Source organism: Sus scrofa, chromosome X, assembly GCF_054392235.1.
Source record: "Sus scrofa isolate SSC_HxYL_T2T_F1_AM1 chromosome X, Sscrofa_HxYL_maternal_Yorkshire_Landrace_v2.0, whole genome shotgun sequence".
NCBI lineage: Eukaryota > Metazoa > Chordata > Mammalia > Artiodactyla > Suidae > Sus > Sus scrofa.
The window spans coordinates 64,863,300-64,876,960 of NC_139401.1; the positions used below are offsets into that span (position 1 = coordinate 64,863,300).

General features: G+C 43.0%; 1 protein-coding gene across 10 annotated transcripts in view; it reads left to right on the forward strand.

Moving 5' to 3' along the window:
* Nucleotides 1-1,687, forward strand: part of STARD8 (StAR related lipid transfer domain containing 8) — an 83,553-nt gene extending 81,866 nt beyond the window's left edge. For all 10 annotated transcript variants that reach the window (XM_085008783.1, XM_085008785.1, XM_021079617.2 and 7 more), the window contains one exon: nt 129-1,687. In XM_085008783.1, the coding sequence (XP_084864909.1) occupies nt 129-246 (118 nt within the window). In that variant the 3' untranslated portion in view covers nt 247-1,687. The remainder of the gene's footprint in view (nt 1-128) is intronic.
* Nucleotides 1,688-13,661: the final 11,974 nt, after the last annotated feature.

Here is a 13,661-nt window from a genome sequence, read left to right on the forward strand (position 1 = left end):
CCTCCAACCTCCACTTCATGCCACTGATCCCAGGGTCGGGGGTGGATGCAAGTCCTGTCTTCCTTTTTCCTGGCAAGGGCTCCGGGGAAGAACCCCTGGCTCATTCCTGCCCACTTCTACCTCTCCAGGGGCCGTTCTCCTGACTGGTACAACAAAGTCTTCGGTCACCTGTGTGCCATGGAGGTGGCAAAGATCCGAGACTCCTTCCCGACCCTGCAGGCAGCTGGTCCTGAGACAAAGTTGTGAGCCTCAGCCTGGTCCAAGGGTGACGCCACCCAGGCTCCCCCTGTCCCAGGGCAGCGAGGGTGGGATGAGAGCAGAGCAGCCCCCGATGGATGCTGCTTCTAGGACGGAAGCAAGCTCGGGCTGTTTCCCTTACTTCCTGAAGCTCCTCTGCACATAGAGGGGAGGAAAAGAGAATTTCAGTGTCATGTCTCCACTCGACCCCAAAACCTGTGTTCTGTCTTTCTGAGAAAGGGGAGTCAATTCAGGAACGAGAAGATGGCTACTGCTCTCCAGGTCCACGGAGCCACCGGTCAGTCTGAAGCCTTCCCGGCTCCCCTGCCTATAGGGCAAGGAGGCAGAGAGCAGTGTGTGTTTCCAGGTCTCAGGTGTTCCGAGAGGCCAAGCCAACGTGCTTGGTGCTAGGGTCCCTTTGAGGTTGGGCAGGAGGCTCTGGTCCTGCCTTTGGGTCCAACATTGGCCCTGAACTGCCTTTTGCAGAGAAATTGGACTTAAGTGAACGGACACAAGAGCAGAGCACAGGGCAGCCCCGACCACCATGAGCTGTTGATTTGTGTAAATACGATGCTGATTTTTACGAGGCTGATTTAAAGAGAGGGCACTGACAGGCCCCAGTAGGCGACATGACGATTTGGGATAGCTTGGGATGTGAGAGCTGGGGGGAAACTTCCTTTCTCAGGTCTCAAGAGACCAATGAACCAGTCTCTCCTGACTCAGGCCCCACACTTTAACTGCCACTCCGTGGGGTCCTGTGTAGCCATTGGCCACGCATTGCCATGTCTGGAGAGTAAACAGTCTTGCCCCCACTGCACAGGCCAAGCAAAAGCAGATGGTGGCAAGGAGACACTGTCTGTGTCTATGTCCTTTTTTTCCGCTCTTGTTGCCTATGGTAAAAGGTTGACATGACAGCCCCTTCCTCCAGCAGAGACCTGGCCCCTGGATCAGGTGGCTGGCCAGCAAGGTGGAAGGGCCTAGTGTCATCTCAGCTCACTGGAGCTTGATCTCAACCTGACCTAGCCCACCCAACTGGCCATCTTGGTTCACATGGAAAGTCAAACGCCAGACACCAACTAGTGCTTTATTATTATTATTTTTTGGCTGAATAAACTGGAGTGGGATAGGTTCCAGCCAAACAGTTGTAATTTTTAAGCCTATTTTATTGTACCTATAAATACTGTACAGTCAGAATATTAAAAAATGTATTTGTGTATATATAGATACACACACACACACACACAAATATATATATACACACACACACACACACATCTATATACACACAGACACACACGGACATATACATATTCTCTCCAGAGTGTACCATAATCTGTGGGTAGGAACAGAGGTCTGGAAAGCCTTAGGGGGGCAGGGCACTTAAGACAGGGGAGGTAGAGAACCAGGTCCAAGTGACTCCCTAGTGGAACAATAAAGCATTACAATAGAAGCACTTTGTGTGGCTCTTTGCTGAGACGATGGGCTAGGGATGAGGGGCAGGTTACAATGCAGGCTTGGTGTTAGGGTCAGAGATTGTGAGCATTACCAACATAGGACTCAAGGTGGGGTAAGGGGGGGCTGCAGAAGGAATGGGGAAGGGCCTCAGCCTTTTTCTTAGGGAGATGACTGAAGGTGGAGGAGGCAGGATTCCAAGAAGCCATAAACCCCATTCCCTGACCTGACCAGGGTCTCCTATCTGAATATTCCACAAGCATGACCTCAGATGTCCTGACAGTCCCTGTGGAGAGCTGTCTTTGGCTATGCTGTCCTCCCTACCCCTGCTACACACAGCCCAAGAGTGGAGACCCAGTCCCAATAAGCCTCCTGGGACCTATTGTTCCACCCATAAGCCAGCCTGAAACAGGTTTCAGTGCCTTGAGGCAGCCCTTGATCTGGCTCCACTGGACAGCAAAGAGAGGCCCCCTCATCTTGACTTCCTGCAAGAAGCTCTTTCTTTGCCATATTGCTTGTAGCTGTAAAATCCCCAAGCTCCGAGGGACAGCTAGAGAGTACAGTCTTTGCAGTCAATCTGTGTTTACATCCTTCGAGTGCTGTCAAGCAGCGTGGGGCAAAACAAGTCCCACTCGCTCTCTCTCTGGATCTCAGCTTCCTCTTGGGCCAAACAGGCCAGAGATCACCTCATCACAATTCTGGCCCGGTAAATGTTCAGCATGGCCCACCCTAGTCTGTACGTCCACCCAGACTGAACAGATTGGAGTGCGTATCGAGTCCCATTTCTCTGTCACCTTCTTCCATTCTCTTCTTCTAGGTTCAGCTGTACCTACGTACTTTTGCCGTTTCCTCACAGCTGCTTCCTGGGTGTCTTGGGTAGACTTGGAAGGGAATGAGGTAGAACAGAGAGCCTGTCAGCACCTTGACTTTGGGAAAATAAAGCACCTCCACGTGATTGCGGGATGAGGAATCACTCAAGCAGCGCTGGTGTTAGGAGACACCAATGTGAAACTCGAGCTGATATTTTTCAAGTCAGGCAGCAAGGGAACCTTCTGGCACAGGCTCTACCCCACCTGGTCATGGAAGTAGGCCATGATGATGGCACAGAGGATTGCATTTAGCATGGTGTTAATAGTGGGCATGAAAATGACCACCCAGATTGTGGTCACTAGGAGACAGGTAAAGAGTTATGAAGGAGGCTCTTGCAAGAGACAGAGAATTCCCCTAAACTTTCATCTCTAGACTCTGAGGCCCAAGACCAGTTGACCAGTGTGGTTCCTTTATGTTTGGCATTCTTGGATAAGCAGCACCAATCAGGGGAGCTTCTCTGGGCCTTTGTGTTGTCCTCCTGCATAAAGCAGAGGCTTCCACCCCTCCATCCCTGCATCTCTGCCTGGCCCACCATGCAGTCTGTAATTGGCCTGTAGACATAGGAATGGGTGTCATAATGATGAGACTGCCCAGGCCTCTTATTCCCATGCATGGCAAGCACCATCCATGGCCATTTTTAGCCTTCAGTCTTGGATCTCCATCTACCTTGAGTTGACCTTTCCCTGGTGCCAGAGAACCCTCACCCTCAAATTCCCAATCCTGTTGCCTGTACTTTTCATTCTTATGCTTCCCCTGACCCATTACCCCAATGAAACCAGACTGTGGGTAAATTCCATGTGGGAACTGGACAATCTATTCGTGAGTGTCCATCTATTATTTTCTATTTTCCAGTGCTCTGTTTCCAGAGTGGCTGAGGGTAGCTGGTAGACAAACCTAAGTTCAGATCCTAGCTATATCACCTGGCTGAGTGACCTTAGGTGACACATGTAACCTTTCTGATTTGTTTTTCCTTGCAGAAAATAAGGCTAAAAATCATTGTATCTTGTAAGGCTCTTGTTGGGGTTAAATGAGCCAGTGGTTGATGATGGGGTTGAACAGTGCCTAGGACATGGCAGACACAAATAAATGGTAGTCTCCCCTGCCATGCCTCTTCCCTACTAGTCAGACTCTGTAGAGAGGCTTCAGGCTTGGGCGAGGGGGTGGGGTGCATATGCATATTATTTTCTGATTGGCATCAAGGCCCTACTTCCCCTTTGGGTTCCTAGACCTCCACAGCCTCGGTTTCCACCATTCTGGACACACCTACTTCCTCACCAGGCTCTAAACCTTTCAGTGACCTCTTTGCATCCTAACTACTGATTGGTTTTCACTCCACTTCCTCTTGGAGAATTTGGCCCCATGGCCTTATCTTCCTTTTTGAAATCCTCCTTTCTTATCCTCTCCTCTCTGTCTCAACTTTCTTATAAGGGACTTCGCTGACATTCATCGTTTCAGTTTACACCTCTGTGTAGATACCCCCCCCATCACTACCAAGAGCCTCATCACTTCCTTTTGCTGTGACAGCTATTTCCCACTCCATGAGTGAACCTTTCCACCTGGAAGACCCACCTACATGTCAAACTCAACAAGCCCAAGCCAAACATAGAGGAGCCACACTGGTCATCTTCTGACACACAGTCTGCTCCCTGCTGTCTGTCCTGTCTCTATTTGTAGCAATGTTATCTTCCTGGCTGCTTAGCTCAAATCCCCAAATCAGCCATGACCTCTCCTCTTTCAACCAATCCATCCCTCCATCAAACATATCCTCTCAAACTCATCCATTCTGCCATTCAACAAGTAGTTGTGGAATGTCTGTTATATACCAGACTCTGCTGGGACACAGGAAATACAGCAGTGAACAAGACTGATGAGATTCTCACATGCCTTTAGCGCACATTCTATTAGATGGTTTAGTGACGGGAAGTAGATAATAAACACACACTCAAGCTAACTTCAGCCATGACCAGGGTGATCAAGGCAATAAAATGGTGAGGTGGTAGTGATGGAGCACTTACTCCGATAGGGTGGTCAGTAAGAGCCTCTCTGAGCATGTGGCACATAAGCTAAGACCTGGGAAAAAGGAATGGTCCATGCGAAGATCTAAGGGAAAGCGTTCCAGGCAGTAGAAATAGTGAACAAGCACCAAGGGCTTGGGGTGGGATGAAGTCAGCACTTTCCAGGAGGAACAGCTGGTGAGATGTAGGACCAGATCACATGGGGCTAATGGAGAAGTAGCCACATCTGGCTAAATCTCCCTACACAGTGTTTCCCCATCCCCACCCCATGCCTATGGCAGCCCAGTTCATGTTGCTTTCCTTTCAACCTGGATATTCAGGAGAGGCTGTAACCCGTCCTTCTTCCTCCACCCTTTTCCACCTATACCTAGTTCTAGGTCAGTCTTTCTAGGGTCAATTGCCACCCTGTCTTTCTGACTCAAAACCTGTCAATGCCTCTGCTTCCTCCACACCCCACAGTTGACTACCAAACTGTGGCATTCAGGACCCTACACTGCAGCCTTGACCTGTCCACCAAGTTTCTCTCCCACTTCACCTCCCTTCTCCAGCCATGTCTTACGCATGCTACTTTAGTTCCTTTCGCCAGGAATTGACATAAGGCTGTCTTGGACTCAGAGGACCCAAGTTCAAGTCTAACCTCTGGGGCGACTGGCAAGTTATTTAAATTTTGGGGGCCCCAGTTTCTCCATACACAAATAAAATGAGGTTCAGAGAGATGTGTAAATTACTTAGCAAGACAGGTTGACTATTGCAAACTGCTGTCACTGTCCAACCTCACCCATCTGGCAACACTCAACTCCAATATATCTCCACCATGAAGTCATTCCTGAAACTTTCAGCAGGGTTTGTTCCATCCCTCTTCTGAGTGGTCATTGCCTTTTGCATCTATTTTAAGACCCCCATCTCACCAATACCTCCTTGTAGGGTTCTTTGGGCACCAGTCACATTGACAGTCTCCCCATTAGCTTGGGAGCACCTGGGATCAGGATCAGCACCTAGTGGGGTTCATCTCTGAGCCCTTCATAGTGTCAACTCATGGATGCACGAAGTCCCACTGAAGGAATTTGGAGAGATAGAGGTGGGTTCAATTCCTGGACCTGCCACTTCTTAGCAGTGTGAACTTGACTCTTTGAGATTCAGTTTTCTCATCTGTACAGGAAGGCCTACTTTGTTAGGGTGTTGTGAGGAACCTATACACCTAGCACAGTGCCTAGTACAATCCTAGGCATAAAAGGAGCCCTTAGTCACTGTTTACTGTGTAGACTCTGTCACTACAAGCCCTTCCTCTACAAACACCCTCCCCCACTCGGTTTGCCCCATTTTATCCTAGCTCACACCCTTCCAGCCTCAGCCAGTATTTCTCAATCAACCTACCCCCAAGTTCATGAAGAATTTTTTGAGTGGAATTTTGTCACATAAACCTAACTTCAGATGTACAGGCTCATCTCCTTGCTTAGTCTATGACATCCAAGACAGGGACAGAGTGAGAGGCATCTAGAAGAGCCAGTGTCAGGGAGCTCAGGGAGTATATGTTGAATCCAATTAAATATTTGTGTGTAGGAGCAAGAAGACATGAGAGAATGTGAGGTGGAGGCTATGGGGTGGGAAGGGACACTGGAGCTTGAAGCAACCTGGAAAACGGTGAGTGGGAACCACGTCAAACTTCTGCCATACAGGAATGAGCACATGGATACTGAGCACTGACTCTACACCAGGCCCCACGCCATGCATTTCACACACAGGATAACTTTTTACCTCAAAATTCCCCTCTGCATTGTTAGCATCCCCTTTTCCTGGATGGAGATCTGAGAGTCTGAGAAGCAAGGAGACTTTCCTTAGGGTTCAGAGCCAGCAAGCAGCTGAGCTGGGTCTTCTGCCAAGACTCCCAAGCTTGTCTTCTCTCTGCTGTCCAGAGAAAAGGGAGAGGATGCTCCTACCCCCTGCTGATAGAGTCAGTATGCCTGTGAGAAAGGTGGGGAGGCACCTGGAATTTCTTGAATAAGGAAGGAAAAGTGTTTGAGGAAAGCTGACTGAAGAGAAGTGAGATCAGGAGGGAGGGCAGAGAGGCAGGCCTGCGGTGATGTGCACTGGTCATGGAAGCTGCCCTGCTCTGCCCCAGGTCAACCTCACATTCTGCTAGGGGTTGGCCTGCCCTGTTTCCAACATTGTCACCATCCCTGGGAAGGGCTCTGTGGTATCCCTGGGCTGCCAAAGCCTCTAGACAGGCAGATAGTACCTTAAGCTGATGGGATTAAACAGGGGCCACATATGAACTTTGATGGCCCTGCCTACTTTTGCCTTCGTGGACCATTCCTTTCTAACCAACATTTTGAAATATTTTACAAATGTTTTGGAATAAAGATGACTATTATCTGGGCTGGACTGCCATGGCTTACTATATATTTGCTGTCATTATATTCACTTTTATCCTAATATCCAGCACAAATGAACATCTCCTCAGAAAAGAAAATCATGGACTTGGAGAAGAGACTTGTGGCTGCCTGATGGGAGGGGGAGGGAGTGGGAGGGATTGGGAGCTTGGGCTTATCAGACACAACTTAGAATAGATTTGCAAGGAGATCCTGCTGAATAGCATTGAGAACTATGTCTAGATACTCATGTTGCAACAGAAGAAAGGGTGGGGGGAAAATGTAATTGTAATGTATACATGTAAGGATGACCTGACCCCCTTGCTGTACAGTGGGAAAATAAAAAAAATATATTAAAAAAATAATTAAAACATTTTTGAGGTTGTGCATGGTGTCAGGATCGAGGGAAACTGATCCTGAGAAAGAACATACATGAGAGCAAGAGCAAGGGAGATAGAGAGTGACAGACACACAGACAGAAGTAGATTTCTCCATAGGATCAGCCAGAGTCAAATAATGTATACCTAGCAAGTGTTCATGAGATTGTTCTGAACTGAAAATAAATTCTGATTGAAGACAACATGGCAGAGTAGAAGGACTTGAGCTCACTTTCTCTCAGGAAAACACCAAAATCACAACTAATTGCTAAACAACTATCAACAAAAACAGAGTAGAATCTACCAAAATAGATATTTTACATCCAAAGACAAAGAATAAACCACAATGAGATGGTAGGAAGGGCAGATTTGCAACATAATTGAATCCCATACCTGCCAGGTGGGCAACTCACAAATGGAAAAATAATTATATTGCAAATCTTCTCCCACAAGAATGAGAGTTCTGAGCTCCAGGTCAGGCTCCCTAGCCTGGGGGTCTAGCATCAGGAGAAAAAGTCCCCTAGAGCATTTCATTTTGAAGGCTAGTGGGACTTGAGTGCAGGAACTCCACAGGACTAGATGAAACAAAGACTCCACTCTTGGAGGGTGAAGTCTCACATGGAATGAATTAATATAATACAAATGAAACAAAATGTGGACACAGGGCAATGAGTAACTTCACATGAGCCTGGGCCAGAACTACCTGTGGGTCTAGGAGGGTCTCCTGGTGAGGTGAGGGTCAGCCGTGGCTCACTGTTTTGGCAAGGACATTGTTTGCAGAAGCCCCAGGGAATATTCAGAAGCATGATCTCTCCCAGAAGTTGCCATTTTGGCACCAAGACCTGCCATCACCCAATAGCCTGCAGGGTCCAGTGATGGGATGCCTCAGGCCAGACAACCAAAAGGATAGGAACATAGCCCCACTCATCAGTAGACAGACTGCCTAAATATGACCTGAGCCCATTACCACTTCACCTCTAAACATATCACTTGACAGAGCCCTGCCCACAAGAGGGGCAATACCCAACTCCACACACCAGTGGGAAGGCACCAATGCCTTATACCAGGAAGCCTGCACAAGCTCCTGGACCAAATTCATCCATGAGGGAGCAGAAACCAGAAGCAAGAGGAACAATGTTCCTGTAGCCTGTGGAACACAGACCACAAACACAGAAATTTAGACAAAATGAGAGAGCAGAGAAATAAGTTCCAGACAAAAAAAAGGACTAAGTGAAGTGGAGTTAGGCTATATACCTGAAAAAGAATTCAGAGTAATGATAGTAAAAATGATCTGAGATCTTAGAAAAAGAAGGGAGGCACGTATAGAGAAGAGATGTTTAACACAGAGCTAGAAGATTTAAAGAAGAGAGATGAACAATACACTAACTGAAATGAAAAATATACCAGAAGAAATCAATAGCAAAATAAATGAAGCAGAAGAAAGAATAAGCTAGAAGATAGAGTGGTGGAAATCACTGCCATGGAAAAGAAAAAAGAATGAAAATAAATGAAGACAATCTCAGAGACCTCTGGGACATTAAATGCAGCAACATTTGCATTATAGGGGTCAGAAGGAGAAGAGATAGAGTCAGAGACAGAGTTTGAGAAATTGTTTGAAGAGATAATAGCTGAAAACTTCCCTAACATGGGAAAGGAAACACTCACTCAAGTCCAGGTAGTAGAGAGTACCATATAGAATAAACCCAAGGAGGAACACCCTGAGACACTTATTAATCAAATTGACCAAAATTAAATACAAAGAGAAAATTTTGAAAGCAGATAGGGAAAAGCAACAAATAACATAAAAGGGAACCCTGATAAGGTTATCAGATGATTTTGCAGCAGAAACTCTCAGGCCAGAAGGAGGTAGCACAACATACTTAAAGTTACGAGAGGGGAAAAAAAAAACCTATGACCAAGAATACTCTACCCAGCAAGGTTCTCATTTGGATTTGACATAGAAGTCAAAAGCTTTACAGACAAGTAAAAGCTAAAAGAACTCAGCACAACCAAACCAGTTTTACAGCAAATGCTAAAGGAAATTCTCTAGGCAGAATAGAAAAGGCCACAACTAGAAATGAGAAAGTTACAAATGTAAAAGCTCATTGGTAAAGGCAAACATACAGTAAAGGTAGGAAATCATTCACATGCAAGTATATCAAAACCAGCAATCATGAGAAGAGGGGAATATAAATGCAGGATGTTGGAAATGTATTTGCAATTAATAGACAGCAACTTAAAACAATTTTGTATGTATATAGACTGCTATATCAAAACCTTGAGGTAATCACAAACCAAAAATCTACAATAGATACACACACACAGAAAAAGCAATTCAAAGACAGCACAAAAGATAGTCATCAAATCACAAAAGAGAACAAAAGAGGAAGGGAAGAAAGAAGACATTCGAAAACAAATAAAAAAAATTGGCAATAAGAACATACATATTAATAAATACCTTAAATGTAAATAGCTTAAATGCTCCAATCAAAAACAGACGGACTGAATGGATACAAAAACAAGACCCACATATGTGCTGTCTATAAGAGACCAACTTCAGATCTAGGAACACATACAGACTGAAAGTGAAGGGATAGAAAAAGTTATTCCATGCAAATGGAAATCAAAAGCAAGGTGGAGTGGCAATACTCAAAAAAGACAAAATGGATTTTATTTTTTTTAAATTATAGTCAATTTACAATGTTGTACTAATTTCTGCTGTACAAAATAAACTTTAAAATAAAGACTGTTGGGAGTGCCCATCATGGCTCAGCCATTAACAAACCCAACCAGCATCCATGAGGATGCAGATTCAATCCCTGGCCTCGCTCAGTGTGTTAAGGATCCGGCATTGCCATGAGCTGTGGTGTAGGTCACAGATGTGGCTCAGATCCCGTGTTGCCATGGCTCTGGTGTAGGCCAGCAGCTACAGCTTCGATTGGACCCCTAGCCTGGGATTGGACCCCTAGCCTAATATGTCTTTATTATATATATAATAAACTCTGTTAGAAACAGACTCAAAGATTTTGAAATGGAACTTATGTATACTGAAGGAGAAATGTCTGGGGGGGGGGATAAATTAGGGGGTTGGGACTGATATATACACACTACTATATATATAATAAATGAGTAACAAGGACCTACTGTATAGTACAGAGAAATTTACTTAATACTATAATAATGATAACCTATATGAGGAAAGAATGGCTATATGTATAACTGATTTAATTTGCTGTATACCTGAAATTAACACAAATTTGTAAATAAACTATATTCCAATAAATTTTTTTGAAAATTAAAGAAAAAATAAAAATTGTTATGAGATAAAGACATTACCTAATTCAATAATTCAACCCAAGAAGTAGATATAACAATTATAAATATATATACACCCAATATAGGAACACCTCAATATAAAAGGCAAATACTAACAGCCATAAAAGGAGAAATTAATAGTAACATAATAATAGTAGTGGAATTTAACACCCCAATTACATTAATGGACAGATTATCCAGACAGAAAATCAATAAGGAAACACAGGCCCTGAATGACACATTAGACCAGATGAACTTAATTGATATTTATATAACATTCCATCTGAAAGCAGCAGAGAAAGCACATTCTTCTCAAGTGCATATGGAACATTCTCCAGGAGAGATCACCTCTTATGCCACAAAGCAAGCCTCAGTAAATTTAAGAAAACAAATTATATCAAGCGCCTTTTCCAGCTACAACACTATGAGATTAGAAATCAACTACAAGAAAAAAATCTATAAACACACAACCATATGAAGCCTAAACAATAGGTTACTAAACAACCAATGGATCACTGAAGAAATCAGAGGAAATTAAAAATACCTAGAGATAAATGCAAATGAAAACACAATGATCCGAAACCTATGGGGCACAGCAAAACTAGTTCTAAGAGGGAAGTTTATAGCAATACAATCTTACTTCAGAAGAAAGAAACACCTCCTATAAACAATCTAGCCTTACAAGTATAGCAACTAAAGAAAGAGGAAAAAACAAAACCTGAAGTTAGCAGAATGAAAGAAATGAAGATCAGAGCAGAGATAAATGAAATAGAGACAAAGAAAATAATGGGAAAAAATTGATGAAACTAAAAGCTGGTACCTTGAAAAGATAAACAAAATTAATAAACCTTTAGCCAGACTCATTAAGAAAAAAAGGGAGATGGCTCGAATCAATAAAATTAGAAATGAACAAGGAGAAGTTACTACAGACACCACAATGACTATACTACCCAGGGTAATCTACAGATTCAATGCAATCCCTATCAAATTACCAATGGCATTTTTTTTCAAAGAACTAGAACAAAAAAATTTAAATTTGTATTGAAACACAAATGATGCTGAATAGCCAATGCAATCCTGAGAAAGAAATACAGAGCTGGAAGAATCAAGCTCCCTGTCTTCAGACAATACTACAAAGCTACAGTCACCAAAACAGTATGGTACTGGTACAAAAAACAGAAATATGGATGAGTGGACCAAGATAGGAAGCCCAGAAATAAGCCCACACACCTATGGCCAATTAATATATCACAAAGCAAGCAAGAATATACAATGGAGAAAAGACAGTCTCTTCTATAAGTGGTGCCAGGAAAACTGGACAGCTACATGTAAAAGAATGAATTTAGAACATTCTCTAATACTTTACGCAAAAATAAACTCAAAATGAATTAAAGACCTAAACATAAGACCAGATATTATAAAAATCTTAGAGGAAAACTTAGGCAGAATACTCTTTGACATAAATCACAGAAATATCTTTTTGGATCCACCTCCTAGAGTAATGAAAATAAAACCAAAAATAAACGAATGTGACCCAATTACACTTAAAAGATTTTGTAAGCAAAGGAAACCCTAAACAAAACAAAAAGACAACACACAGTACAGGAGAAAATATTTGCAAACTGTGAGACAAACATAATATCCAAAATATACAAATAGCTCATACAACTCAATGACAAGAAAACAAACAACTCAATCAAAAAATGGGCAAAAGAGCTAAAAAAATTTCTCCAAAAAAGATATACAGGCACATGAAATATGTGGCATACAAAAAGATGCTCAGTATTGCTAATTATTAGAGAAATACAAATTCAAAACTACAATGAAGTATCACCTCACACCAGTTAGAATGGGCATCATGGAAAAGTCTACAAACAATCAGTGCTGGAGTGGGTGTGGAGGAAAGGGAACTCTCCTACACTGTAGATGGCGGTATAATTTGGTGCGGCCGCTATGGAACACAGTATGGAGGTTCCTTAAAAGACTAAAAATAAAACTACCGTATGATCCAGCAATCCCACTCCTGAGCATCTATCTGGAGAAAACCTTAATTTGAAGAGATACACGCACCCCAATGTTCATTGCAGTGCTATTTACAATAGCCAAGACAAGGAAGCAATGTAAATGTCCATCGAAAGAGGAATGGATAAAGATGTGGTACACACATACAATGGTATATTACTCAGCTATAAAAAATAATGAAATAATTCCTTTTTCAGGAACATGGATGGACTTAGAGATAATCATACTAAGTGAAGTAAGTCAGAAAGAGAAAGACAAATATCATATGATATCACATACGTGGAATATAAAAAAGTGATACAAATGAACTTATTTTCAAAACAGACTTAGGCTTACAGACATAGAAAACAAATTTATGGTTACCAAAGGGGAAAGATGGGGGAGGGATAAATTAGGAATTTGGGATTACAATATGCACACTGCTATATATAAAATACATAACCACCAAGGACCTACTGTATAGCACATGGCAATCTACTCAATGCTCTGTAGTGACCTATATAGGAAAATAATCTGAAAAAGATTGGATTTATGTTTATGCATAACTGAATTGCTTTGCTGTATACCTGAAACCAACACAATATTGTAAATCAACTATAACCCAATGTAAAATAAAAATTAAATTAGACTGAAAAAAGCTAGTAAGCTTTTCTCTTTAGTTTGATTTAACTCTAATAGAAACTGACAGATTCAATCTTGGTTAATTTAAAAAAAAAGCATGAGAGCCAAGAAGTTCATCCTCAAATGTCAGAGGGAAGAAGAAAATCTACTACCTTTCATTTCCAAGTTCTTTGCTTACTCATCCTGAGATGATGGCAGTGGCAGTGTTCTCTTAAAAAGCCTAGCTAACAATGGACTTGAATTTATATCAGCTGTAAAACCTTCCAGACAAGACTGTCACACGTTAATATCCTACATAAGACAATCTGGAGAGGAATGGAAAATGCTGCTGGACTAGATGTTAGAGCCATGTCTGTCTTTTTTTCATCCCTCATTAAAACTGA